Source organism: Chlamydomonas reinhardtii, chromosome 6 (genome assembly GCF_000002595.2).
Source record: "Chlamydomonas reinhardtii strain CC-503 cw92 mt+ chromosome 6, whole genome shotgun sequence".
Taxonomy (NCBI): Eukaryota; Viridiplantae; Chlorophyta; class Chlorophyceae; order Chlamydomonadales; family Chlamydomonadaceae; genus Chlamydomonas; species Chlamydomonas reinhardtii.
This window is the reverse complement of record NC_057009.1, coordinates 6,247,123-6,274,484: the sequence shown is the minus strand read 5'-3', so window position 1 is coordinate 6,274,484 and position 27,362 is coordinate 6,247,123. Positions and strand designations below refer to the sequence as shown.

The 27,362-nt window shown below is 63.9% G+C and overlaps 6 protein-coding genes across 7 annotated transcripts; 2 read left to right on the top strand and 4 right to left on the bottom strand.

The window, feature by feature from the left end:
• The first annotated feature begins 873 nt into the window (after positions 1 to 873).
• On the top strand, positions 874 to 4,077 carry CHLRE_06g291250v5 (uncharacterized protein). The gene is made up of 7 exons (XM_043063423.1): positions 874 to 1,183; positions 1,247 to 1,318; positions 1,593 to 1,717; positions 2,108 to 2,269; positions 2,433 to 2,607; positions 2,789 to 3,151; positions 3,441 to 4,077. Exons 1-7 carry the CDS (start codon positions 1,028 to 1,030, stop codon positions 3,678 to 3,680), a joined length of 1,293 nt encoding a protein of 430 aa, XP_042924129.1. The 5' UTR covers positions 874 to 1,027; the 3' UTR covers positions 3,681 to 4,077.
• Positions 4,078 to 4,356: 279 nt separating this feature from the next.
• On the bottom strand, positions 4,357 to 6,103 carry CHLRE_06g291200v5 (uncharacterized protein). The gene is made up of 5 exons (XM_001695351.2): positions 5,966 to 6,103; positions 5,808 to 5,870; positions 5,632 to 5,736; positions 5,250 to 5,321; positions 4,357 to 4,990 (listed from the first exon to the last, which is right to left on the bottom strand). The coding sequence occupies exons 1-5, from the start codon at positions 6,038 to 6,040 to the stop codon at positions 4,946 to 4,948; spliced, it is 360 nt and encodes a 119-aa protein (XP_001695403.1). The 5' UTR covers positions 6,041 to 6,103; the 3' UTR covers positions 4,357 to 4,945.
• A 75-nt stretch (positions 6,104 to 6,178) lies between these two features.
• Positions 6,179 to 11,713, bottom strand: CHLRE_06g291150v5 (uncharacterized protein). The gene is made up of 11 exons (XM_043063422.1): positions 11,188 to 11,713; positions 10,901 to 11,040; positions 10,073 to 10,666; positions 9,768 to 9,914; positions 9,497 to 9,568; positions 8,974 to 9,243; positions 8,404 to 8,604; positions 7,788 to 8,077; positions 7,541 to 7,634; positions 7,264 to 7,367; positions 6,179 to 7,033 (listed from the first exon to the last, which is right to left on the bottom strand). The coding sequence occupies exons 1-11, from the start codon at positions 11,279 to 11,281 to the stop codon at positions 6,583 to 6,585; spliced, it is 2,457 nt and encodes an 818-aa protein (XP_042924128.1). The 5' UTR covers positions 11,282 to 11,713; the 3' UTR covers positions 6,179 to 6,582.
• Positions 11,714 to 11,798: 85 nt separating this feature from the next.
• CHLRE_06g291100v5 (uncharacterized protein) lies at positions 11,799 to 13,953 on the bottom strand. The gene is made up of 4 exons (XM_043063421.1): positions 13,567 to 13,953; positions 13,324 to 13,435; positions 12,962 to 13,010; positions 11,799 to 12,798 (listed from the first exon to the last, which is right to left on the bottom strand). Exons 1-4 carry the CDS (start codon positions 13,665 to 13,667, stop codon positions 12,737 to 12,739), a joined length of 324 nt encoding a protein of 107 aa, XP_042924127.1. The 5' UTR covers positions 13,668 to 13,953; the 3' UTR covers positions 11,799 to 12,736.
• Positions 13,954 to 14,063: 110 nt separating this feature from the next.
• CHLRE_06g291050v5 (uncharacterized protein) lies at positions 14,064 to 21,119 on the top strand. Of its 2 annotated transcripts, none has more exons than XM_043063420.1 (6): positions 14,064 to 14,604; positions 14,711 to 14,862; positions 15,029 to 15,199; positions 15,505 to 16,029; positions 16,201 to 17,270; positions 17,416 to 21,119. In XM_043063420.1, exons 2-6 carry the CDS (start codon positions 14,815 to 14,817, stop codon positions 19,739 to 19,741), a joined length of 4,140 nt encoding a protein of 1,379 aa, XP_042924125.1. In that variant the 5' UTR covers positions 14,064 to 14,604; positions 14,711 to 14,814; the 3' UTR covers positions 19,742 to 21,119. The 2 variants fall into 2 exon arrangements, with proteins under 2 accessions (XP_042924125.1, XP_042924126.1); XM_043063419.1 differs by having other exon boundaries at positions 14,711 to 14,874.
• Positions 21,120 to 22,581: 1,462 nt separating this feature from the next.
• Positions 22,582 to 26,373, bottom strand: CHLRE_06g290950v5 (uncharacterized protein). The gene is made up of 7 exons (XM_043063418.1): positions 26,046 to 26,373; positions 25,840 to 25,964; positions 25,287 to 25,341; positions 24,989 to 25,077; positions 23,995 to 24,085; positions 23,328 to 23,440; positions 22,582 to 23,108 (listed from the first exon to the last, which is right to left on the bottom strand). Exons 1-7 carry the CDS (start codon positions 26,097 to 26,099, stop codon positions 23,054 to 23,056), a joined length of 582 nt encoding a protein of 193 aa, XP_042924124.1. The 5' UTR covers positions 26,100 to 26,373; the 3' UTR covers positions 22,582 to 23,053.
• Between the last annotated feature and the right edge of the window lie 989 nt (positions 26,374 to 27,362).

Here is a 27,362-nt window from a genome sequence, read left to right as displayed (position 1 = left end):
CCTCAATCCCCTCCCTTCGGCGGTTCGGCCCCACACGCGGGGCGCTACCCCGCGCAGCCACCGCCGCATGCACGGCGCGAGGAAGCCGAGAGCAATGCGCTCATTGCGCTGCTCCTGATCCTGAACCTTCTCCTGCGCTCTTGTTCCTCCTGCTCACCATCAGTTTCACTGGCGCAGCAGTACATCAACTAACCCCCAACTCTACAGCAATCAACCCTAACCTCTACACCTGCCCACCCTCAGTCACTGTCGCACAGGTCAATGACCTCCTTCAGGCGCCACTTCTTGATGGAGATGCTGGTCTTATGCTTGCAGACGGTGCATCTCACGTTCGCACATGTTTCCCTCGACACATGCATGCATGCTTCGTCCGGTGGTTGAAGCGGCGGTGAAGGCGCGCGGCGGTGAAGGCGCGCGGCTTGCTGTACACGCTGCCGTACATGCCGCCGTAGCACGCCTGGCACAGCCACACGCGCCCTGACTCCCAACGCCAGCGGCTGCCCTTCTCCTGCGTGCCGCACCTTGCGCAGTGCTCTGATACCTCTGACGTTGATTGCCGCTGAGCTGCCCGCCGCCGTCGCCGGCGCGGCCGTGGTAGGATGGCGTGCCCTTACCCTAGCCGGCGGAGGCGGCGGTCATGAGGATTGCGCTCGACTCCAGGGTCAGCAGCGGCTCCCACGAGCGGCTCCCCCAACCTACACCTTACACACGCTTCGCTCCCTCCACCCTACCCCACCGCGCCTCACCCGCAGGCATGTCTCCACGGCGCGTTGGATGACACCTGACACACGCCTGCACACGGCTTGGCGCCATCCCCTCATCATGCGCCTAATAGCGCCCTACAGGAGTGAAACAGTCGTCGAGAACCCATTTGTACTTAAAGCCAGGTATTACGGCGTGTTACGCTGCTGGCGCTTGACACTAGCAAACAACCCTTGCGAATAGTGCAAACGCGAGAAGTAAAGTCGATAACTTGACGCATCTCAACGACTCTGTGCACTACTGAACACGCTACTTAGTAGCCAACATGAGTGGGCTGGACTGGCTGAAATCGAGTTTGCAGACCGGTTTCGCGGCAGCGCAGAAACAGGCGCAGGAAGCAGCGGAGAAAGCGAAAGTTCTCGCTGTACAAGCTCAGGCCCAGGCGAAAATCTACGCGGAGCAGGCGGAAAAGAAAGCGAAGGCACGTTCAGCGAGCAACAGCTGCACAATTTGCAAGCTCACACCTCCCTGGGTGTTCATGCAGGAGCTAGCAAGCGCTGCAGCAGATGAGGCCCAGGCGAGGTTTCAACAGCTGGCAGCAGCGACCGCAGCGACGGTGAGCTGTCTCCGGGAGTGTGGGCAAGGCGGGGGCCGGAACGGACGGGGGCGTCGGCGCTCCAGTGCTGTGCTGTGCGGCCCTGCTGCTGCCCTACCACATCCCCTCACGTGCAGCATTATTGCGGCCACCTTAAGTCCTTATTTGATCTGGGTCTGCCGGGGAGCAGCAGACACGCTGGCACGTGGCTCCCCCGTTCATGCGGCCGTGCACCCTTGCGGAACCTTGCGAACCCTTACACCGCTGACGCTGACGCTTGCTGTGCTTGTACCAGGGCGGCACTGGCGGGGGATCAGGCTCGGGCTCGGGGACCGACGTGGACCCGGCAGAGCTGCTTAAGTACGGCGTGACGCCGGGGCTGCTGGAGACGGTGTCGGGCATGACCTACAGCACGTTCAGGTGAGGCGACACGGCTGCGCGGCACAGCTTCGCAAGAGTAGGCAAATGATGTGCGCTCGGGTGGGTGCGTATGCGTGCTTGCTGTGCCGGGTTGGTGTTTATGGTGGCATGGCCCGAGCCGAGGCCACTGCTGTGACATGATATGTATTGCTACTGCCCTGCTGCCCTGCTCCGTGCCCCAGCTGCACCCAGTCCCCTCTGCCACGCGCCCCTCGTAAGGGCTCCTGTCCAGGGCCCTGCGCCGTCGCATCTCGACCCCCGCCACCCCCCTTCCGCACTGCGCCACGTTTTCCCCCATCTCCCACCGCCGTCGCCTACCTAGTACCCACGCCCGCAAACCCCTCCTCCCGTGCCCTCCCCCCCCCCGCCACCCTACACACACACGTTCAGTGACTACCCACTGGACTCACTGCCCTCCACCAACCCGCTGGGCCTGAGCCCACCCATACCCGGGCCGGGCTTCAAGCTGACGCCCTGGCAGGAGCGGCACGCGCTGCTGGTGCTGACCAAGGGCGACCAGCTGCAGGGGCTGCGGTTCGCGCTGTGCCCAAAGTGAGCTTCAAACAATGGTGCTCGAGCTGATGGATGAGGCTTGTTAGAGGGGCATTGCAGCTGTTGTCGGAAGGTAGCGGGGATGCCTCTCGCACTTTTCATCGAAATCTTCGCACGCGCTGATGGTCTCAGCCTGATGCTTTGTACGGTGCCGCCTCCACAGGCGCATGGGTGAGGAGTTGTTCTGGGTCATTTACTTCACGCTGGTGAAGACGCTGCTGCCGCCGGAGGCCTTTGAAAAGCCCTCCATAACGGCGCCGGCAGCGGCGGCTGGGGCGTCAGGCGGCGGTGGCAGCTCCGCAGGCGCGGCGCTTAGCAACAGCGGGGCGGATGCGCCGGTGCGTATTGTCCAAGGCTGCAATGGTCTCAGCGGTTTTACCAAATTTTGCCCCTGCCCTCAGTAGTGCTGTGTGGCGGCTTAGCCGTGCATGCCCGGCCCCTTCTGCTGCCCCTCCTGCCCCTCCTGAAATGGCTGCTATGTATGGCCTGCTCCTCTCTGCTTTCCGCCCGCTATCGCAGTCTGCCGGGCCCGCTTCAGCCGCCAGCAGTATCAAGCGCCTCGCAACCAGCGCCTCCGCAACCACAACCCCCGCCGCCGCCTCGACCTCTGGTGGGACAGCGGCAGCTGCAGGCGCGTCACCCGCGCCCACGGGGCAAGGCAGCACCGCTGGCGCCGCCGCAGGCGCTGCAGCCTCGTCCGGCACGCCCGCTCGCTCGCCGCTATCTGGCGATGAAGCGGAGCTGTTGGATGCGGTGACGTCATCTGGCCCTGATGACGGAGACAACGACGATGACGCCGACGATGATGACGGCGACGTGGACGACGATGATGTTGATCTAGACAACTTGGAGGATGACCCCGAGCTGGCCGCGTACCTGCAGGTGGGGGGAAGTAAGGAACGGGTCACGAGGCGGGGGGAAGCGGGCGCCGACACCGGTGCAGTATCGCGCGGCACCACCTTTTACGGCTGTTTCCCGCGCGCCCGTGCCATAAAACCCACCTAAGCTGACGCTGCTTCCATCGCTGGATACTGTCGCCTCGCCCAATCCCAACTGCCCCGGCTTCTGTGGAACAGGGTCCAGTACCCCCTTGGCCCCTGCCCACCACCCACCACCACCCACTCCTCACCCAATCCCCACCTCATCCTCCCCCAACCCAAACCACCCCCAGGAGGCGCTGGACGTGGGCGAGGGCGGCGAGGGCGAGGAGGGCAGCGCCGTGGACGACCTGGAGGACCTGGACGACTACATCAACCAGCTGGATGCGGAGCTGGGCGGAGGCGGCGGAGGAGGCAGCGGCGCGGGGGAGGAGGAGGAGGAGGACAGCGAGGAGGCGGGCGACGAGGGCGCGGCGCGGGAACCGCCGTCGCTAGAGAGCTCGCCGGCCAAGACGCCCGCGAAGAAGGCGTAGGCGGGCAGGGGTTGGGGGTTGGGGGTGTGGTAGGGCGCGGGAGAGGAGGGGCCCGGCGCGGCGCGGCTGTGACTAAGACTGAGGCGTGGAGGGGTGGGGTGGGCGCTTGCAGGTGCACGGAGCTACTACCAGGTAGCGGCGATGTTGGACGGGGGCACAGCTGCTGTTGGTATACGAGGCGAGAGGTACCGTAGGCTGGCAGCATGCGGGTTGATGGGCGTGGATCACACCGCTTCAGCAGGTTCTTGCGCGTTTGGTCATGTCCTCCTAATTGACCGTGCGCTTGATGTGCGGCGTGCTGTATGCGTGCTGCATTTATGCTTGTGAGCGGTGGGCTCAATTTGAGACCAGTAACTGAAGTTATGGCGTCGAGCAGGAGCTGTAAGCCATTCTGGCGAGGGTGCTGCGAGCAGCTGTCTCTGGTCCCTTTGACCTTGGTGTGCGGGGTTTGGGGCTTTGCAGCTTGGCGCCGCGCGGCCACGCCCCACTGGCCTTAGTGCGCAACACGAGGTGTGGAAGCCTACGCTGCTCCCGGAATCCTGGCTGCTGTGCTGCAATGAAGGCAGAAGGCGCTGGTGGAACCCAAGGCAGCCCCCCAGCATGCCGGCACGAGGCCTTGGGCTGACGGTACGCTGCGAGGGCGGCCGCCTCTGCCAGACAGGGTGGAATCAGTGCCTCCTTGGTGAGGTTGCATCCCGTGCGCTTAGGCCGCAGACATAAGGTCCTTGACATCGCCGAGCGTCTGCGCCTCTAACTGCATCTGTACAGTCCGTCTATCTACCCTTGGTACCTCCCGTCTACTCTGTAGCACGCACTGCACCAGCGCTGCACTGCATTTGAGCATACGTGTCAGACGTGGTGGGAACGCCACTCATACCCATAAGATTGAATCTGCCCCATACCTTGATGGGCGCTTGCTCATTGAAGCGCCCATATGGAGACATCATGACACGAGACCGTAAGCCATCACAGAGCCGCCACCTGCCCGTTTTCCCCTCCCCTTCGCTTCAGCAAATACAGATTGTCACCTTCATGTGCCATGTCCATACACACCACAGTGAAGCTAAGTCAAGTGTCAAAACCAGGCCGCAACGCAGTGGCGCCTGCAGCTGCCTGCTTCTATCGTCAGTAAGAATACACCAGTCAAGTCACGTCGTCACTCGTGTCGTCTCGCGTCCACAGCATCCACACACTGCACGGCGCCGCACAGCGCCCCTGCAAACCCATGGACGGCTCAGCGCTTGATACGCCCATGAACTTGACCCTCAGCGCTTGCCCTTCTGTGCGTAGCCCTTTTGCGCGTAGGCGGCCTGCCAGGCACAGGGTGGAGATGGGGGGAGGGCAGGTGCAGGTGTGCGTGTAGGCGAAACGAGGTACGCGGGAACAGACGGCGCACGGCTGGGTGAAGGGGTGGGCTAGACATCCAACATGGCCGTTCCTTGCTTCAAGCCCCAAACACTGGAATGCTCCACTGCAAGTCGACCGCTAGCATGCCTCTGTCGAGCCTCCGCTAGTTCACTATGTCATCTGCGCACGCAAGGCTCTGCACTTGCCAGCGCACCCACCCACCTTCTTGCTTCCGAAGATGAGCGGCGTCATGCTGTCCACGGCCTCAAGCGCCGGCTGCTCCATTTCTCGGCTCTGCGCAGCACGCAAGGCCAGTGAAGCAGTTAGACAGATTGAGACGGGGCGTGGGAGGTTAGGTATGTGTTTATCGGGGTTGGCAGCATGACGCAGGAGTGCTGGACGCAGGGGCCCGTTGGCGTGAGGCGTGACCGCCCCCTCACTTCCTGTAGAGCCGCCTCCACCCACCCAGCGCCACCAAACTAACGTCCAACCTCCCTGTCACTGTGCATAAAGGACGCGCCGCACGGGTCCACGACGCTTTGTCGCCGCATAGCGGCGAGGGCACAGCGAGGGCACACCGAGGGCAAACCCCTCGGGCACGCACCGGCGGGGAGGACTTTGACGAGAGACTGAATAACCGGTCCTCCGGTTTAAATGTGCGCGTCTTCTTTCTGAGAATGTCTTTAGAGTTGAGGTAACCCTCAAAGCCCTGCAAGCGCGGAAGCGGCGGGAAGTTTCTGCATCTTGGAGAACCAGCACCCAAACCCTTCGCCCGCATACCTTTAGAGCAGTTCCGCATTGGCTGTACTCTGCTGTTAGATAGGTGTGCTCCGACTCGGCAATCTGGACATGGTCGAAAGAAAGTCAGCGACTTCAAAGTCGACCTGGCGCTAGCTAGTAAAATTTTACTAGAGCAGCAAACGGCGCATCTAACCCACCATGCGCTCTATTTTGCCAAGGTCGCCGTCTAGCGACTGCTTAAGGGCTTGGTACTCTTCAAGTATATTTGACATTCTAGGGTGTTTCTATGCTGTATAAAGGTCATGAAAATACGCTTGGACAGGAAGGGAGCTGAGGGTCGCGCGCACACCGTGTGTGACCCAGCGGGACAGGAAATGCCCACTCGCCGGTAACTCCATGCCTGCCGGAGAATCCTGCCGGTGTTACAGGATGGGTAATAGACACTCAGCACTTGCATGACACGAACCGGCCCCTCGCCTGAACCGCCCCTCCCGTGGCCCGGCGTGGCGAACAGGCGGAGAAGGGGTGCCGAGCTCCTTGCAAGTTGCAACTCCTTTTGAGCACTACACGCATTTGAGCTTGCCCTGTGCTTTCAAAACCCGTGTCCGTGTCCTCACATCCCTCAGCACTCACAACCTCTTGCTTCTTACTCTATGCAACCCACTTCTGCCTCCTGAATCGGCCATACACTGGCGCATGTATGTTTCAGCCTGGAAGCGGCAAAAGAGAATTGCACCACTCACTGCTATCCACACTCTCACTGCTATCACTCTTCACTGCAAAATGCCGTGCATCTACGCAAGCACAGTGCTGGCTAGTACCTGTCGCCACGGCCGGCCGCAGATCCCGACCGCCAGTCATCGGCGTGGTGGCGGTGGCGGCGGCGCTCGTGCTGCTGCCACTCCCCACCTCCATCGCCGTCTCCACCGTCGTCGCCGCCGCGCCCGTATCCGCCACCACCGCCGCCGCCCCCTCCACCGTGCCGCTGCCCGTAGCCGCCGCCCCCGCCCCGGTCGCGTGAGCCCCAGCTTCGGTTGCCAAAGCCCCCGTGGCCCCCGTGGCCCCCGCGGCCTCCATGGCCCCATCCGCGCCCTCCGCCTCCGCCTCCGCCCTTGCTGCCACGCGCCATCCGCTGCAGCTCGGGCGGCACAGGCTGCCCCGCGCCCTCCAGCACGCCCACCAGCGGCCTCGCAATAAAGCCGTCGCGGTGCGTCAGGATGGCAAGAGACTCACCGGCGGCACCGGCGCGGCCGGTGCGGCCGATCCTGCGCACGTGCAGCGTGAGGGGTGGGGGCGAAGGTGAGGCGCGCGATTGTTAGGGTGCAAAGGGCAGTGGAAGAAGCAGCAGGCCAGTGGTGATAGGGGTCCGTAAAAGTGCGCCGGGCGGCGCGCTCTCAGGGGGCGCACCAATTCAAGACATGATAGCGACAAGAGTCTCGGCACAAGCAACACAACCGTCTGCATCTGTCTTCATTCCACAGCCGGCTGGTCGCACCTGTGCACGTAGCTGTCGATGTCGTTGGGCATGTCAAAGTTGGCGACCGCGGTCACGTGCGGGATGTCCAGACCCCGAGCCGCCACGTCGGTGGCCACCAGGACCTGCACGCGGGCGGAAGCCGACCAGCATGTGCAAGTTTTATAAAAGTTACAGGAGTGAGCCCCAACCGCAAATCCACGGGCCCGCTCTGAAGATCTACTGGTCCAGGTGCCGCGCAGCCGCGCACTCGCACAGACGCCCCTACCATGACTGACGCACACCCGTGCCCGCTCACCGGAACGCGGCCGTTGCGGAAGTTGTGCAGTGCGTAGTCACGTGCGGCCTGGGTTTTGTCGCCGTGCAGGCTGGCGGCCTGGAAGGGCATGGTGCTGCAGCGCGCCAGCCAGACGAAAAGGAGTGCGGATGATTATACCGGGTCATTGCACAGATCGGACGCAGTCCTTCTATAAGAATGCCCCGGGTCACGCCGCATGTACAGCGGGGCCTCCCACGGCACGACACGCGCCCTCTCCTCCGCCCACCTGTTGATCTGGTAGGCCAGGTGGTCGCAGCCGGACTTGGTCTTGCAGAACACGATCGCGCGCCGCCGCGGCGCCGCGCCGCCGGCCCCGCCCGCGGCCCCTGCCACCGCCAGCGCCCGCCGCTTGGCCGGCGGCGGCGCGTCCTCCGCGTCAGCGTCCGCGTCGGCGCCCGCCTCCGGCCCCTCCCCCAGCAGCTGCTCCCGCAGGTAGGCCTCCAGCGTGGCCACCTTGTCCGCTGCCTCCACCACCGCCACCCGCTGCCGGATGGAGGTTGCGGCCACCGGCTTGGCCTGTGTGTACACGCGCATGTGTGTGTATGTGTGTTAAAGAGCACAAGGAAAACCAAGCGCAAAGACAGTGTATGTGTGTGTGCGCGCGCGCGCGCGGTGGACAGGCGAGCGCAGTCGGCTGGGCGGCGCTGTGTTTGGAACCCATCCGACCATGCTGTCCCAGCTAGCTCTACAGGATAAACCACGGGCGAGAGCGGTCTCCAAAGGCATCCCGGGCACCCAAGCGCCCGTCCCTCCTCCCCCCCCCTCCGTCTCCCCCCCTTCCTTAACTAATCATGAATGTAACCCCCCCCCCTCCTCCCCCCCTCGGCCTCCACCCCGCCCACCTGCACGTCGCCGATGAACACCTGCACCGGCCGCTGCGAGGCCGCGAAGCTGGCGGCCGCGGCGCGCACCTCGGCCGGCCAGGTGGCGGAGAAGAACAGCGTCTGGCGGCCGGGCGGCAGCGCGCGCACCACGTCCCGGATCTGCGGCTCGAAGCCCATGTCCAGCATGCGGTCCGCCTCGTCCAGGACCAGGTACGACACCTGGGCGCAGCGGGGTGCAGCGTGGCGCAGCGGGTTGCGTTACGTGATGGTGTCTGTGTCAGCCTCCAAGCCCCAGGCCCGGAGCCTATGGGTGTCGTTACTGTGTTCCAACTAAATGTGCTGCCACGAAGTTATAACTATCCCTTCGGCCGATTCGGGTGTCTGGCGTATGCCACGGCAGCCCTAGGCACTCAGAACCAGCGCACCTGCCCGCCGCGTGCCCTCCTTCCTCGCCACACTCCATCGTAAACCTCCCTGCCCTGCCATACCACCAAGCACTCTTGACGGCTTCAATCCCTGATGTCTGCCCTCATCCGGCCCGTCCCCTCCTCAGCACCCCCAGCCTCCCCAGCCGCGCTAGCCGCTCACCTGCCCCAGCCGGATCATGCCGGCCTCCACAAAGTCCAGCAGCCGACCCGGCGTGGCGATCACCAGGTGCGGCCGCGTGCGCAGCGCCGCCAGCTGCTCCTCCCGCGATGCGCCGCCGTACAGACACACCGAGCGCAGGCTGCCCGGGGCGGCCGGCTGCGGCTGGTGCTTGTGGCTGCGGGCGTTGCGCTGGCGCTGGCGCGGCTGCGCGCTGCTGGCGGAGTCGGGCATGACCACAGCGCGTGCGAAGCGGTGGGCCTCATCTTGGATCTGGTGGGCCGCGGGGACGGGAGGTTGGAGCGAGCAAAGAGAAGGGGTGGAGAACACGGGAAACTATACAGGTTTCGTGGCAGGCGGGGTTGGGTGGGTGCGCGGCGAAGTTGCTATTTGACGCGCTTGCGTTGCGTTTGGTCAGATTGTGTGGGCAGTGTGAAAGCCTCTAGGCATTGCCTTGAGTGCCTCTGCTGCGGTGGCTGCACGCCTGCACAGGACGTAGCGCCACGCTGCGGTCGGCGCCACCCACCTGCTTGGCCAGCTCACGTGTGGGCGCCAGTACCAGAGCACTGGGCCCCAGGGCCGGGTCACCGCCGCGAGCCTGCAGGACGTGGGGCGGGCGTGTGGGTAAAGCGCCCCACAACCCACACACGGCGCCAGTCCTGGGTACCCCGTGCTTGCCAGTCAACACGCCTCCAGCGTCACCGCGAAGAAAGCAAAACACGCCAGTAACCCCCCCCCTTCTGGGTTTTCCAGATGATGATCGGGCATTGCTGTTGCCTTCGGCTGCATATTCCCACCTGGATCTGCACCAGCGCCGGCAGCAGGTACCCCAGCGTCTTGCCGCTGCCGGTGCTGGCGATGGCCACCACATCCCGGCCCGCCAGAGCGATGGGCCACGCCTGAGCCTGGATGGCACTGGGCGCGCCGTAGCGCGAGGAGCGCAGCTGCGAGCAGGGAGGCAGGGCAGGCGGCGATGGCGGCCGGGATATGGCGCATTGTGCCCCACTCGGGCTCTGGCTTTGACAGCACTGCCACCCCCCCCCTTGCTACCTCCCCATCCATCGCCACCTCCCAGTCCCCCTCTCCCGGCCCCGCCGCTCACCACTTGCATCACACCCTCCGGAAATGCCGCATCTTCGAAGGACTGGTATGGCTCCAAGACCGACCTCGCGTCCTCGCCATCGCCGCCGTCCTCGCCCTCCGCCTCCGTCGCGCGCACCCGGATGCCGTGCCGCTCGCGGTACTCCGCCGCACTCAGCCGCGCGGCCGGAGGCTCAGCGGCCGCAGCCGCGTCGCTTGGGTGGCGGTGCGGCGAGGGCACTCCGTGACCAGGCCGGCTGGGGTGGACTCCCATGGACGCTGCGCCTGCGTCTACTGCAGCTGCAGCTGCAGCCGTTGCCGTCGAAGTCGCTGTGGCGCCTGCAGCGAACGTCCGGCACTGGTACGGTGGCAGCGGGGCACCCGGCCGCAGCACTCCCGTGCAGCTGCTAGCGCCCAGCCTGCTGCGTACGCTGCTGAGGTGTCCGTGATGAGTCTGCTGTTGTTGCTCTTGTTGATTCGGTAGCCATGGCGGGTCGGGCTGCCGCACTGATGGACGGCGCGATAAAACACCTGCGTCGTCGTTGCTTGGTACACACTCGCTGTCCTCTCCTGAAGAGGAAGCCAGCGTGCCGCTGCTGCTGCCCGTGCCAGTGCTCTGCAAGCAGTGCAACAAGACGATAGCGCAATTACAAGTGGCACGTTCGAATTCATGCGTCTAAGGGTGATATACATGAACACTTAACGTGGCGTGGTGTCGCACTTGACGTGGCGTGGTGTGGCACGGTGTGGCGCGCAAAACCCTGGCAGCTCTTAGGTCGACAGCTGCACGCGCGCCAGTACTAAGCGCTGTGCATATGCATGCGCACATCTAACCTCTTTCCCAACTCACCACGCCAGATTCATCGCCCGTGTCTACGGTAGCCAGCGCGCCCTGCGCGGCGAAACCATACATTGGCTGAGCCATTGAGTGCACACGCTGCTGTGCCTGCGCCGCCTTGGCCGCCCACATCGCCGCTGGATTGCAGACACCTGGATTACAGCAAAAGAATAATAAGCCTGCCAGTGCGGGTTGTCCGTGATGTTGCGCGAAAGATACAATCTTCATCACGCCCGAAACCCGACCCCAACAGGGTGATCTTGACTTCGTTACGGGCACAGACGATAGCGCGACCTTACCCGTGATGCGCACAGCGCCCCGCGCAAAGCTTTCGCACGCGACCAAGCCGCCTGAGCGCGCTGCGCCTGAACGCAGCAGCCCAGCGCAGCGCATAGCTGCTTGCAGTCCTCTACTGGAAGACATATTAATTCTTATGTGGCAGCAGCTGGTGCTGCGTCAGGGCTTTCCGGTATTTCAACTGATGGATGCCTTCTGGCTGCGGCTTAGTGAACACGCTTTATCTGAATGGCCCTATAGAGCCATACAATGTGTGAGGTTTCAAGCATGAATTCTTCGGGATCGGCCACCTTCAATCCTCATTCCCCCGCGTGTCCCCGTTGACAAGCCGTCCCGACTACTCATGCACTGCGGAGTCCACAGCGGGGCAGCGCCGTGCAGAGTCCATAGCGAGACAGCGCAGTTCGCTTCGGGCATCGAAATTGCTCGTGGTTCTGCACCGCACCTGCATGTGGTGTAATCACCACCACTGCGTCACAACTCTGTTATCCCAGCTATTGCATCCAGCAGGCCTATGACTAGTTGGCCCCTGGCTTCACTGACTTGCACTTGGATGCTATCGCGGCAATAAAGACGGCCACGGGCCACCCATGACTGTGCATGAGGTCCCGCACTGTGCCCGCAATTACAGGACCGGTCACAAGCCGCGCTCCGTTCCTCCAGGCGTCCGCGCTTCTTGCACTTCTTGCACTGGCTTGCCGCATCCCCTATCTAGCAACGTCTTCCAGCACCGCTTCGTGGCCACGCATGCATGTCAATTGCCGGACTATCCATCTTGCAATCCGTCTTGTAATGTTTGCAGCATCACTGCATCAGCACCACAGCGCTGATGTGACTGGCCGCGCAGCCCGTGCCTCAAGGAACGCATGTGGCCCTTGCTCCTGGCCAGACCCTGCTTCATTCATTGACTTGTACATTCACAAACCCCTCTCTACTTATGTCCGCAAATGGGTCGCAATGAGCGCTGCCGTGACACAGCTTCAGGAATATGGTAATCTGGTACAGCAGGCCACTAAAACCTAGCGCAGTCTACGCAGGACGGATGTACTGTACAACTAAATGTGCACCCCTGCATGCGTCCTCACTCACCGCTGTCACCTGCACGAGGGCCAACCAACTCAGTAATCACAGCCGCACAGCTCAACAAGCTGACTTCCCGACACGCACGTTCGCGCTAACGAGGTGCGGGACATACACAACCATCCGTTGTACAATGATGACGGTTGCGTACACGCCCAGGGCCAAAGAGCACACGGGCAAATCCGCGCTGGCAGCACGCGGCCACTTAGGCATTAAAATAAAACAAGGCACAAGTTTCCCGCGAAGAGCACGCAGGGATAACATGACGACTACGCTTTACCCTATCGCTCCAGTCAGTACTTTGGCGCCCAAATCATGCGTCGTACTCAATGCTTGCACTGTTGATGCGTCGCATGCCTGCTAATCTGGGGTCCCTAACGGCCGGGATGGTGGTGATTGACCCCCCGATGTTCAATGGCGGCTGTGACCAACGCCTGCCGGCTCCGTAGATGCATCACTGCTGCTTGTCAACTACCGGCCGCTGCCTACACTGTACATCTCCGATCGCGGGTACGGCGAGAGCTTGTGACTCCCTGCAGCCACGCAGCGTGATGGTGGGTCGGCTGGATCTCTCATCAGCGCGGCGCGGTGCTGGGCGCTACCAGCACGACTTGCACCCGCCTGACCCGCGATGACAAGCACCAAGCAAACCCCCGTATGCCCCGACTCAGCCTGGAGTGGCAGCAACTGGCTTACCTCCAAAGTAGCTGCCTCCAACCAGGGAGCAGATGCACACCAGGACCGCCTGAGGGGCAGGGATGTACACACAGCGGGTTGTGGGCGTGTTGGTGTCAAGCCAGCACCCAAATGCAGCGTGCATACAGCGTCGGTGCCGCCCCGCTCGCTTGAGCCGGTCCAACCGTGCCACTGCCTGTGTGCCTTTCTGTTACCAGGTACTGCAGCTTGCGCTGGGGTCCGAATTCCGGAACCGCACCGGGGTAGCTGGGTGTCGTTGAAGATTCGGGGCGCATCGGCTTTAGGGCCATTGCAGTCAGTACCGCACTGGCCCCCTCACTATCACCTCACTCCTGCTGCTTACCCAACCCAACCCAACTCACGCAAACGATCATTACGATAAATGAAGCGCCGTATTCAATCTTGCAGGTGCACGAGTCCTCGTCAGGTATGTATCTGAGGGGCCCCTTGTAGCAGCAGCAAATACCGCACGCCCTGCAGTTTTGTGACGCAACAGGCAACTTTTTTTCTGTCATGGACGTGGGAGTTCAGTAGCAACTGCACAAAGCCACATAGCTTTTCTTACCCGCAGCCCCTTTTCCGTGACCGGGGAACACTAGTCTTACCCGCATGAGCCCTTCATGGTCTCGGCGCAGCCAGCTGCATCATTTTGCGCGCTTGCCACGCTGACAGCGACAGCTAGCAGCCCAGCGAGCACTATATACATGGTGTGAGTTATGCCAGGTGCCCTGGCCGAAGCGCGCACCCACGGGAGTTGCCGTATACGAAGGGTGGCGTGTGCTCCCGTCTGCAGCAAACTTCCGCCTTCCAGTTGGCGCCAACCTCAGCCCCGAGCGAAAAATCGTGGCCCGCAGCAACAAGTGCGTGGTATTCAGGCCCCCATACAGTAGCGTATTTGTTTGTTCACTTAGGCCTGCTTCCCGGACTCAGCCTCGCGCAATCGTTTCTTGAGGCGCAGGCTCCCTTGGCAGTAAATAGCTTGTTTGCTTTTGTGTTGATGCACGGGGCTTGTAACAAGGCTGTTGGAGAAAGAAAATGTCGGGGGCCGATTGGGTCTTTCCCCATCTTTGTCCTTGAGCATTGTACCCGCCGTTGACTTTTAGAAAGCTGGACATCTTCCACACTACGGAGCCAGGACTTCTACTTGGTACACATGCGGAATAGGGGCACGAAGCTTGTAGCAAACGAGTTCCTCAAGAGCACCGCGTTTGCCAAATCTTGCGCTATAAGCTACACGTGTTTCCAAAATCATCCATGTAAAGTAGTTCTGCCTAAGGTACACAAGAGCGACCCTCCACAGAATGTTTTCCCCTCGACCGCAACGCCTCAGACTTAGTCGTCGCTTACGATGCGTGGCTTCTTGAAGCACTTTCAACACGGCTCTGCATCATCCAGCGGCGCCAACAGCCCTGTGTACCGTGAAGCGTCCTCAAGCTACCCGCCCCTGGAGAACGCTCCGCCACTCAGCAGCATGCAGCAGCCAGGCAGCCCTTTGGAGTTGCAGCAACAGCTGCTGACGCTGCAAATGCAACTCGCGGCTCAGCAGCAAAGCCGCATTCCGCAGCAGGCCGCACCCACAACGCCAGCACCGGCACTTGACCGTGTTTCAACGCCAGTCAAGAGCTCATTGCAGACGACGGCAGGTACGCCAATGTGGTGCACCGAAACCGGCCCCCGAACTCAACCCGCATCACATTCGATTCCCACCATGACCGTTTTCGCTGACCAACCTCTTGCCTTTCGCCTCAGGCGCGCATCAGCCGGTACACATCCTGCTTGTGGTCAATGAGCCCAGCCTTGCCGCAATCTTTCAGTCGGCGCTGGCGCAGGCACCGGTATCCTCGGTCCTGCATATGGCGGGCGCGCCGGACGTGTTCGCCGTGATAGAGCAGATCAGGACGGTGCGTGGCGAGGTGCGTGGCGACTTCGCGGTGGTGGTACGCCGCTGGGGTACTACCGACTAGCGACAATACAAAGTGGCGTGAGCTGCAAACAAACGTACAGGGCCCTTCAACCTCACACGCTGTCACACCCGCCACCTCTTCAAACACATTGTACGCTCCACAGGCTGCGGGTCGGCCCAGCGGCCCTGACATCATCGTCTTCCAGCCCGATGTGCTGTTCAGCGCCCCCGGCGGCGCCATGCAGGCCCGGCAGGCGTGCGGCGGCGGCTGCAGTGTGGTGGTGCTTCAAGCCAACGAGGCGGTGGCGCGGGCGCTGCAGGCGGATGACTACCTGGTGGGGAGGGGCGTGAGAGAGCGTGAGAGGCCACGGGGGCGCCAGGACACACAGTCTACCACACCGCAGCGGGTCCGGGGCCGTGGCAAGGGGCCCTGGTGCTGGGGTATGGCCGCATGGCACTCCCCCCCCCGCCCACAGTGCCGCTGCATACGCGGTTCCTGTGGCGCGCCTGTGCGCTGGGGCCTACCTTGTATCCGTGCATGCCTCATGGCTCCCCGTCCGCCTCCGGCCCTGCGCTCCCGTGCCTCCACCTGCGTCTTACCAGCCTCCCTTCCCTCCTTCCTCGCCCCCTAACCCCCCAGGGTGGCCCCACGCCCTCCCAGCCGCTGCGCAAGGAGGACCTGGCGCTCATGGTGCTCAAGTGCCGCGCCCGCCAGCAGCAGCGGCAGCAGCCAACAGCAGGAGCTGGCAGCAGCCCAGCGCCCGCGTCCCCGGCGCCCTCGCTCTCAGTGCCCGCATCCCCGACGCCGGCGCCACCGGCGCACTCTCCAATGGCCAACGGCGTCACTGCCAGCCCTCAGACCCCGCAGCAGCAGCAGCTGGCGGTACTACAGGCGCAGATGGCGGCACTGCAGGCTTCCAAGACGGCGAGCAGCGCAGCCAGCTCGCCACGGGCTGCCGGGGGCACGGAGATACAGCCCGCGGCCGACGGCGCCGCGGCTTCAGGGGCGGATGCCGGGAGCTCGGACCACCACCACCGGCCGCCGCCGCTGCAGCTGACGTCAGCTGGCGTGATGCCAACGGACGCGGTGCCGACGGGGTCTGTGGTTGTGCCGGGAGGCAACACGCCCAGAGGCACGGCCGCGGCGGCTGAGCTGGCGGCGCAGGTGCGTGGGTGCTGGGTGATGGGTGCTGGCGGCTGCTGTGTGGGAGCAGAATGTCTGGCATGTGAACCCCGACAACTAGGATGGAAAGCCCTTCTGTAGATCATTGCATCCGCACTATCTTTCAAGAGTCAAACAGTTGTGGCACGCTGCTTTGCCCGCTGTATAACCCAGCTTGCCGTGCTACGGAGGAAGGTGGGGGAGAAGGGGCGGCCCAGCACAGACCTCTCCTCGTCCGCCACCTTAGCCGCACCAGCCGCTGCGGCGGCCCCGGCAGCCCCGACCGCCGCAGCAGCGAGCACCTTGCAGTCACAGCTGGCGGCGCTGCAGGCGTTACAAGCTCAGCAGGCACAACTGCAAGCCATGATGGCCCGGGCGGGCGTGCCGGCAAAGCCGGTCACCGCCGCCGCCACCATCACCACCTCCCCCGCCAGCAGCAGTCTGCCGCTGCCGGCCGTGAACGCCAACAGTGCGGGCGCGCGGCTGGGCAAGAGCTCAGGCGTACTCACGGGCAGCCCAGGCACGGCTGCTGGCACTGGGGTTGGAGCCGGTGGCGCGGCCGCGGCTGCGGGCGGGGGCTTGCCCGCTGGCATAGTCGGCGGCGGCGCGCTGGCGGCCCGGCCGGGAGCACGGAAGCTGGGGCTGGAGAACTTCGGTAGCATGGTGCGGCCCATCGCAGCCGGCAGGGGCTCGGGGATACCTGGGGCGCCCGGCGGCGCGCGTCCGAGCGCGGGCTTGCGGCCTGGCAGCCTGGGCAGCCCCATCGCCAGCGGTGGCGGCGGAATGAACGGTGGCCTGGGTGGTTTCGGCGGAGGAGTAAGCGGCACCATGTCGCAGAGCCCAGGGCCAAGCCCTGCCGCTGGTGCGGCCACGGGTGCGGGTGCGAGCGGGGTTGCGGGTGTGGTTGTAGGTGCGGGCATGGTTGCTGGCAGCGGCAGTCCCATGGGCCACCCGCTGCCCGCCATGCCGCCTCAGCCGCCCCTCCAGCTTGCAGACACCGCCTCGCTTTCTGCAATCCAGGCGCAGCTGCAGGAACTGCAACGGCAGCTACAGCAACGCACTTCTGGCGGCGCAGCCGCGCCACCCGCAGCGTTTGTGGCGCCAAAGCTAGCGACGTCGGCAGCCGCACCGGCAACCTCGTCCCCATTCGGCACGTCACTGGCGCCAGCGGGCTCGAGCTCCAGCCCCAGCGGCGCCGCCGTGGCCAACAACGGGCCAGTTAGCATAGACACCCTGCTCGCCAGGTGAGGTGCGGTCGCTGGTGGTGGGCCGGCACCAGGCCTGACCATACCCTTGCCATTATCCGCTCATTGGCCGCGGGAAGGGACACAATTTACATGGAAGCAGTCGGTAATGTTACAATCTGTGTGCGATAACCTTCTACTGCAGGACCTCCACGGGCTCCTCGCTCAATGGTGACAGCCCGCGGACCGGGGGCGGTGGCGGCATCTCCACTGGCGGCGGCGACAGCAACACACCCTCTCGGTCCAACTCCTTTGTGGCTCCGTCTGGCAGCCAGGCCCGCTACCGCCCTCCCCGCTCGCGCTCTCCCTCGCCCCTCAGCGGCATGTCTTCGGGCCACGTCAGCGACAACGGTGGCGGCAGCGGCCCCGACTGGGGCGGTGGGGGCGGCTCGGGGCGCGCTGGCGGCGGCACGACGCGCTTCGCCGCGACCGCGTTAGGAGTTCCCAGCCAGGGCCGCTTGATGGGCGGCAGCGCCGCCAGCAGCGGCCGCCACACGGGCTACACCAGTGACACCAGCCTCGACCACCAGCAGCACCCCCCGCGGTCGCGATACGCCCCTGGTGGTGGCGATGAGTCTGGCGGCAGCGCGGCGCCGCTGTTGCTGGCCAGTGCCAAGTCGGGAGACGACGCCATTGCGGCCGCACTCAGCGCAATCACAGGGGAGGAGCGCGGGGAGCACACCACAGGCCGGGCGCCGAGGGCGGACACAGAAGCCGCGCCGTCGGCGGCGCGAGCCGGCGGGGCGCGTGACGGCGGCACGGAAAGTGACGGCGGTGCTGGCAGCCGAGGTGGAGCTGGCGGCAGCAGCGGCGGCGCCGTGCCCGGTGCCGCGCTTGCGGAGGCGTTGGGGCGATTGGAGGCAGAGGCGAGCAGCAGCGCGGACGTAGACGGGGCAAGTGTGATGGAGGCGTCTTTCGCCATGACGGACTCGGGACCGGCCGGGCGAGGCAGCATCAGCGGCGGCTTCGCCTCCTCCGTGGACCTCCAGCCCTACGGAGCTGCTGCTGCAGCAGCGGCGGCGGCGGTGACGGCCACTGCTGCGGCTGAAGGAGGTGTCAGGGGCGTGAGCGGTGGTGGCGGCGGCGCCGCAGCGGAGGCGCAGGACCAGCCTGCACAGCCGCCGCCGCCACCGCACCGGCTGTCGAACAGCAGCGGCGCTCCGCCACGCGGGATCGTCAAAACGGAAAGGGTTGCGATGCCGCCTCCGGAACCGGAATCAGCGCCCCCACCGGTGTCCGCACGAGCACCTGCGGCAGCGCCGCCACCCGTGTCCGCACCAGCGCCCGCACCAGTGCCGCCACCAGCACCGGCACGAGAGCCCGCACCTCCGCCGGCACCTACAGCCCCACCTGCACAAGTGCCCGCACCAGCGCCTGAGCTCACCAAGCCACTTAACCAGGGCGGCATCGCCATGGCGTCATTCGAGCTGCCGCGGTCCGCGTTCGCCTACAACGACCCCCCGTCTTTCGACCAAGAAGCCGACCAGCCGCTGGCAGTCCGCGCCGTGCGGCAGCCCGTGGCCGCCGCTGCGGCAGCTGGGCCATCGGTGCTGCCGCCGCTGGCAGCGGCCGCGGCCGCGGCAGAGGCGGCGCCGGCAGTGCCCGCAACGGCTGGGGCGGGGGCTGAGCTGGCGGTGGGCACGGAGAACTCGGAAGACCTGGCCTGGTGGAGTCCCACGCCCTCCGCCTCGGACCTACGACCCCTTGTACGGGGGGAGGCATCGGCGCCGGCTGCGGCCTCTGCGAGCGAGGAGGACGCAGTGCTGCGGCGGTCGTCGTCTGGTGGCGGGCCGGCGGCTGCGCCTGCAGCGGCACCTGAAGCGGCAGCAGTGCCATTGCCGGTGCTGGAGCCCAAGCCAGTAACGCCGCCCCGGCCGCCCTCGGGACCTCCGGCGGAGCTCCCCCGGCTGCCGTCCATCGACAGTACACTCCCACTGTCCGCCGCCACACGCGCTGCGCCCGCCTCTCCGCCGCCGCCGGCAGACGCGTCAGCCTTGCACGACAATAAGCCGGGCTCCCCTGACCTGTCCCCCGTGCCACGAAGCGGCAGGAGCGGGTCCGCCGGCGGTGGCGTCTCCGCCCGGCCGCCATCAGTCGCCAACGGGCCCGGGACCACGCCTGCGGCAGTTGCCGCCGCCACCGTCGCAGTGTCGAACGCTGCAGTGGACGCTACCTCAACTACATCGGTCCCACACCCGAGTGGCGGCGCCGCTGTGCCGGGGACGCTCGACGCGGCGTTGCTGGCGGCAGCCGACGGCTACGCCGCGCCGAAAACGGCAGCGGTAGTGGATGCCCTGTGGGATGCCCAGGTGAACGGCTTCAGGTCAACGGGCGCCGTTGGTCCTGATGGCAGCGGTGGTGGGCAGCTGCAGCGCCCTGGCACGCCGCCGCCGCGCCGCCGCGCCCGCATCCTGCTGGCTTCGCACCCCATCGTGATCACACGTGACGACGTCATGTCCACGCCACGCTGAGCGATGCTGGCGTAGGTGCCGTGGCCTGCTGGCGAGGGCGCCAGCTCGGGGGGGGGGAAGGAGGGTTGTAAATTCCAGCCCAAACTAAACCAAACCAAGCTAAAACGAGCGGAGCACAGGGGTTGAAGGCGTGTCGGCGCTGAACAGGCTTGTACTGCGGTCTAGAATCTAAAAATGGGGGGGTTGTCTACTGTGCGACGGTGGGGTGCGGCTCAGCGTCTGGGCCGTGGAAATGCATGTGTGCGTGTGCTTGTGTGGCATAGGGCGGTGTGCGGTGGAATGTCCGTCGTGCGGGCGCATCAGGGAATCAAGGGGATGCGCTGGCTGGCGCTCCGAATCTGCGCGTGGACCCGGCATGGACGTCACGAAGTGCAGCGCCTAAGCTAAGATTGCTAAGCCAAAAGCGGTCCAGAAATGCGTTTGCCCGACTAATGTTGTGACATCCACACCGCATGGATTACCCCTGAACACGTTAATAAATGCTGCAATACGGTAGTAAGAACCGGTGTGTAGCGGTGACTTTGTGCGCTACTGTATGGTGCGAGGGTATTGGCGTCGAAGGGTGGGTACTGGGTAGGCCCCTGGGCTCTTGTGTAACCTGGAATGTGCGGTGCTGACAAATTGTTGACCGTGCCTGTGCCAGGCCGGTTCGGTGCGACGGGGCTCAATGAGTTTTTCTGGATGTGTATGTGGCCTGCACACCCTGTTGTGGCGGGCGCGGCAGCGCGAGGGCAGTCTGGGTGTGCTGCATGTTCGCGTCCACAGCGGAACGCGTCGTGGGCACGGGCAACCAAGCCGTTGGTGCGTGTCAGCGTGTGCGTATGCGTGGTGAGGAGGGCTTCAGCACTAACGATCTTTCCTGTGATCAGACGTACATGCGTGAGGATATCATCTGCGAAAACATTGTTGCGTTGCAAAATGTGTAGACGCACGCGTTGGGCTGGTGAGGCAGGGGGTTGAGGACGCGGGGTGCAGGGGCGATGGGCGGTATCCTATTGGAGTGTGGGAAATGCCTCAGGCCTGGCGGATAACAGCGGATGCAAGCAGTGTGGCAGGCGTGTGAGCTGTGCAGAGTGAAGATGCAGTGTGTCGCAACGGCGCGCGCGGGTGTACATGCTGCCCGATGGGCGACCGTCAAGCCGATTTCTCACCTGATGCCCCGCCGTCGCGGCGAGATGCCCCCGCAAAGCCAGTCGCTAGGGCGATGGGGCTGCCCAGGCTGCCAGGCCGCAAGCCCGCGCTTGGACGCGCGACGCCGGGCGCCCCAGGTATCCCACTTTGGGTCACTGTGCGGTATTCGATCTCGATAGCATATGTAAGCAGTCACGCATCCCAGGATGACGGGATTGCTTACGTACTCAACAAAACTTCCTATGAATCTTGTAACCAATGCAATCTATGGATGCGGATTACAATTGAAGGGACAGCCCGACAAGCGGGGGCACGCCGTACCCACGCCGCGAAGGGCCATCTGCGACCCAGAGAAACAACACCCGCCCCCTGGTTGGCTGCCGACCTTCATAGTGTTACGCACATGAGTCGAAGCCAAGCCGAAGCCCGCCAAAGCCCCACCGCCACGTAACACCCCTCATCTCGTTTAGGTCTTTTGGCGGCAGCACCAACGCACAACAAGGCGCGACAGGCCAGAGGTCTGCCGACATCCCCATCAAACGCAAGCACCACACATTTTCTCGTCGGCGTCACAGACGCGCAATGTCTTGGCCCGGAGGCCCATGTCCGGAAACGTCGGTGCCGAGGCACCACAAAGGGAAACCGAGCCGGAAACTGACCAAACCACCAGTACACCACAACACCTCGCCACGGGCACACCGCCCTCCACCCGCCCCACCAGCGAACTAGACCGACCCACCAAACAGGCACGCGCGCGCCCGGAGGCGAACAGGCGCACCAGCCGCCCGGGCGCCCGGGCAACAGCCGCCCGGGCACTCACATCCGACACCCGGGACCAGCGTCATCTGCTGCCTAACGGTCCCTGAACCGCCATGCTACGAACGGCACCCGCAACCTAACTATCTGCTGAGCCAGCAAGGCCGCCGGTGGAGACGACGGCGGGCCAGGCGGCACGAGGAGAGGCGCCGAGGAGCACCACGGAACATCGAAGCTTGCGCCGGGCCACGAGCGACCACCAGGGCCACCGTAACCTGCACACACTAAACCAAAAAGCGACCACAGAGCAGAACGAGCGCGGCCGGCCACCCAGACGCGGCCAGCCGCCACAGAACGCGCAATGCCGAAAACAGGGCGCGACGCACCCACCCAAGGCCGAAGCCATCCAAACCAAGTCGGAACCAAGTCGTAAAGCCTCACAGAGCCCGCAAAAGGCTACAAAAAGTTAGTAACGAAAGCCAAAGCCGCACACGAAAATGTTGTGCGCTTCCTCACGAGCCGAGGCTCGTAAGGCTAGGGGCTGAGCCCTAGAGGTTTGTGTGTTATGACATTGGTTATGGGTTCTATGAATGCACTGTTGGCGCAGTGGCTTGGCGGTTCTATGTGGAGGCGTGGCGGCTCTGTGGCGGCTTGCACTGTGGTGTAACGATGTCTCCTCGAAAGTTTCGCGGGCGGGGCAGGGACAGAGGTTTCGTGGGCGGGGCAGACATAGACCCCCGCACTCCAGTGCCTATCCTGGTTGCAGCAGGCGTGCCAACCGCCGACACTACAGCCCGCGCCTGTCGCCACTCCCAGCACCCACCGGCTGCTCCGTACACACCTGCCCCTCCCACAGGCATCACACGGTCGGTTCCACAACAGCTGCCAGCTGGTCTGGGTGGGCTGTCCTTTTGTGTCTGGCTGGTTGAGCAATGGTGGCAGTAGGCACTGGCTGGTCGCGCTTGGTTAAGCCAGTGCGGCAGGTGCCAACGGCACCCACAAGAGTGCAATGCTGCGGCAGCCCGCGTCAGACCTTGTCATCCAACTGCATCAGAGTTACGTCCAGCGGTTGAAGCTGCATGCTGACGAACTCAAAGGCGACTTGCAGCATGGGGCACCCCTGTAAAATGCTGCCATTCCTACCGCTTCTCGCACATGGCTGGCCTAACGTCTCTTATGCATGGCCAGCTGGTGCTTGGGCGCCCGCTCGTTTCCAACGTCTTGACGCTACGAGAGTCACTGGCGAGAGTCATTGCAGAGAACACAAGCCACCGCGGTCAGGGCCGGATGAGTCACAAGCGTGTGTACATCGTTACACAGTGTACCCCCGGCCACACTGCCCGCAGCAGCCCACACCACGGCTGCGGATGCTCCCTCCCTGCTGCTGCTCCTGCGACCTCCGCGGCAGCACCTGCTGCTGCTCCTTTAGCGGTTGGCCTTGGCCACGCGCTCGATCTCGTCCTTCTTCTTGATGGCGTAGCTGCGCGGCACATTTGTGTGAAAAGTCAGGAGCGAATAACTTCACAAGTGCTTGAATGTGGTGGAGGCGCAGTGCCGTAATGCATGTGCCGCTCGCCCGAACCCAACCGCGGCACTTTTTTCTTGGATGCCTGACCAACCCGGCACCACTGCCGCCCGCCTCACGGCGGCCTCTGGCGCCTCCAATCCTAGCCCATCGTGCTAGTACGCAGGCGCCCACCTGTTGGACGAGCCCTTGGCAGCGTTCACCAGCTCGTCAGCCAGGCACTCCGCAATGGTCTTGATGTTGCGGAAGGCGGCCTCGCGGGCGCCAGTGGTCAGCAGGTAGATGGCCTGTGCACATGAAGCACAGAGGACAAAGACGATTTGTGAGTAGGCGGCCGGGGTGCAGTAGTCGCGGCTGGCAAGCAGCCATGGATAGCGGAGCTGTGCACCCGCGGCGCACAGGCGGCAAGCTGCAAGCCAACTGCCTGCCATTCAAAGCGCGGCGTATGTTAGAACTGCTTGCTCCTAACACCTCGCGATGTGGCAACCGTCTGCGGCTGATGGCAATCAACCTGCCCAGACATGCAACCCATTCGGGGGCAACAAAGCTCCAACCCCTGGACTCCGAGCACATCATCAAAGCATGTTCGTCCATGCGCAGCGATTGGCAACCGCTGTGCTATCCCGCAAGCTCCTCAATTTTGGCCAAGCTCAAGCAGCGCAGTTGCGCCTTTCCACCTGAACGCCTGGGTGTCCGCTGCCCCTCACCCCACCCGTTGCTGCGCACGTGACTGAAGCTGTGACTGCGCCGAAGGCAGTGCCGGAACTTATATGGCCGCCGCTACCGATCCGCCGTGATCCCCGCTGAAGAACCCGCGCTCATATCAAGAGGTCACACGCACCTGGTTGACGCGGCGCAGGGGCGAGATATCGACGGCCTGGCGGCGCACCACACCGGCGGAGCCGATACGGGTGGCATCCTCACGAGGGCCGCTGCACACAGGAATACACACGCATATGCACGAACACCGTGAGGACAGGACACCACGCCTTTGGTAGCTTTGTGCACTCGTGATACTATAACGCCATGGGTCGTGCAAGCCAGGAAAGCAACCAGGCGCCAACTTATGGCAGCTGCTGTCGCCTTTGCTGTCACGTTGGTACCATCCCCCTGCCGGCCCATAGGGCAGATCCGCTCTGACCCTCTGTGCACGCCACAGCGCTCCTGCTGTTGCCGCTGATCCAGGTTCCCTCGCGGACAGCCGCCGCTGGCTCATTGCCAGCATCGCGGTGCTCCATCCGGCGCCAGGGTCCAACACGCATTCCGGCAGGCATGGATCCGCCCCATCCGCATACCAGTGGCTCGTAACCGCGTCCGCAGCAGAACCGTCATCGGCCGCCAACGCTGCCTCCCCCCTGCCGGGCTGGCGGCGGCAGCGCGCTCGGCATTTCGCACAGCAGCAGCCCCGCCGCCTCAGTCAGGCTACCCGCAGTGGCTGCTCCTGGTTGCTGTTCTCTTGCTCCAAAAGCCCCAGTCCGAACTCGCCGACCGGCAATCATGTCTGCTGTGGTGCTGTGGCTGCCTGACACTCCTGTGCTGGATGCCCTGCTGCTGCCAGCTGAGGCCCGCCCGGCCGCCGAGCTCCAGCCGGCGATAGGCGTGCTCCAGACGCCATGCATACTGTATCTAATCCCCCTTCCCACACACAAAAGCGTTCGCCAGAGCTCCGCATTCGCGCTGCATGCTCGTTCCACCCGCTCCGCGCCTCCGCCCGTCCGCTTGGAAGGCAGGCACGCCCTCGCCGCTCTCGACCCTCACACCACCCCCACCCTCTCCGTGCCAATCTCTCCCATAATGACTTCTCTCCGTGCCCATGACGGCGACAGCACGCGCACCTGTTGATGATGGCATCCACCACCACCTGGATGGGGTTCTGGTCCGTCAGCAGGTGGATGATGTCGAACGCGTGCTTCACGATGCGCACCTGCGGCAGGACCGTCGAGGGGGAAAGAGCATGATGAGACACAGGGCAGAAAAGGCAAATAGGCCTTGAGAGCAACCCGCGAAAAGCCGTGGCGCTGTGCATATCAATGCAGCACCAAGCGTCACCCCCACGGTGTCCACACCCGTCGCCCGTTGCCCCACAGCCCGCAACCCGCTATGCCGCGCTCCTCCATTGACCATGCTGCTCACCGCCATCAGCTTCTTGCCGTTGTTGCGGCCGTGCATCATCAGGGAGTTGCACAGGCTGCAGAAAGGGACAGGGCGGCAGTAGGTGGCGAGCGTGTCAAGCCGTGACCTTGGCAACTGGAACCATACCCCGCCTCCGATTGCTGCTGGAAGCTAAATTATTGCTACTTCTGCTTAATCTGGCCGGGTAATTCTTGCGTTCCGCCGGGGACGATCCACTGGCCTCCTCCGCTGATGGGCTGAACCCGGCCAAGCCAAACACGCTCCCCCCCGACTGCGTTGATGCTATATGTTCGCAGTTCTGCGCCTGGTTCATTGCTATAACGCTGCCGCCGTGAGAAGCTCCAAGCGAAGATGCCTCCTCGCGCCCGCTCCGAAGGCAAGCTGGTTTCCGCGCCAGTGCTGCTCCTCAGCATTTTTTACGCTGCTGCATATAGCGCTGATTTTTAGCTCCGGGTCCGCCGACGACTGCCCGCCCGCGCCGGCGCACGGCGGCCGCCGAGCTCAGCTGGCTTCGGCCAATGCCTGCGTGACTAGCACCGGGATTGATACCTACCGCTCAACAATGGGGCACAGCGCCTTGCGGAAGCGGCGCTTCTGGTAGCGACCAGCAGTGTGCGGCACGTAGACCGCATACTTGGTCTTCACGGCGATGTAGTCCTCCAGGGAAATGTCCGTGACCTGTTAGAACGCAGAAACGACCCTCAGACTCAGCAGCTGCTGTGGAAGCGGCGAGCATCCCAGGAAACGCAGCCGCCCCACCTCGATGTCCTCAAAGGACCATTTCCCGAAGAGCTTGACGTCAGGGGACGCCATGTTGACCAGCTCAAAGTGGAAGGGAAAGAGAAAGAACGAGTCGCGCGAGAAGGCCAAAGTCTTCAGCAATTGCCGTCGTACGTCAAAACTTTTCTTTGCGGGCGCGTCCCTTAAAGCCTTGCAACAAATTCAGCATGCCTGGAAGTAGGCTTGGCTACCACTATACTGTAAAGGTTTGTCGGCTTTCATAGCCAACTCGGGCAGCAGCGAGGATGTTTACGCGCCAAAGCAAAAGCGGCCGGGTATAGCGACTGAGCATGCTCATATACGTAGGTCCAATAGCTTTCTGCGTCACCCCAGGAACAACTAGAAGGCTCTGCTGGGTTGCTGCCACGCATGCAGGTGTGCGCGTGTGATATCCGTGAAACGTTCAGGGATAGGGCTTACTGCGAGCTGCACTGCTTTGGAGGATTGCGGGACGGCGGAGGCTGCGTTAGGCCATGAGCCAGGGGGCAACCAAGGGCCAGCGGCACTGTGCCCCACCCGGGGAGGTGGGCACGCAGGGGCACCCAAGAGCCATGTTCCAACAAGTTCCGTTGTCGCGGTTGGCCCAGCTGGCGCCGTACGTGAGGTGGCTTGGGGTGGCACATGAATGTTCCATCCTTTCGCAGTGCTTTGACAAAAGAGGTGGTCTTCCCTCGCAACGGTCCAGTCTGCGGCCGCAAGCGTCTACCTCATCTCCCGGACATAGCCGGGGTCGGTTCGTACAGGCACGGCCCGCCATGCATCCAGCCGCGGCCTGCTGTGAAGGACAAGCACAGCAGGCAACGAACCAAACAGCCATGAAATCTACACCACACCGTGCCACGCTATGCTCGCCAGCACAGACTGCAAACCAGACACCGGCCTCAGCCTGCGCGCCGGCGCCGCTTCTCAGGCGGCGCCGTGCTCTCCTCCTCCACGTGGCCTTGCCTGCCCCCTCTGCTACGCACATGCACGCCGCCACTGCGGGGCCAGACCCTGCGCCGCCGCCAGGTCCTGCGCTGCCGCCGCCGCTGTGCCGCTAGGTCCTGCGCTGCCCCTGCTGCCGCCGCCGCCGCCGCCTGTGCCTGCCACCCACGAAATTTTGGCTGGCCTCGCATTCGGAACTGAGCCTACCCGCAATCCCTTTATGCCCCAGTATCTGTGTCCTGTGGCTGTTCGTTACCATCGGACGCCGGCCAAGCTGCCAGGCATGTCGTGGTTGGGACGTGTCAGGACACACTCTGTGCATGCGGGGACTGTTCGTCTCAGGGGTTAGGCTGTGACAGCACGCACAGGAGT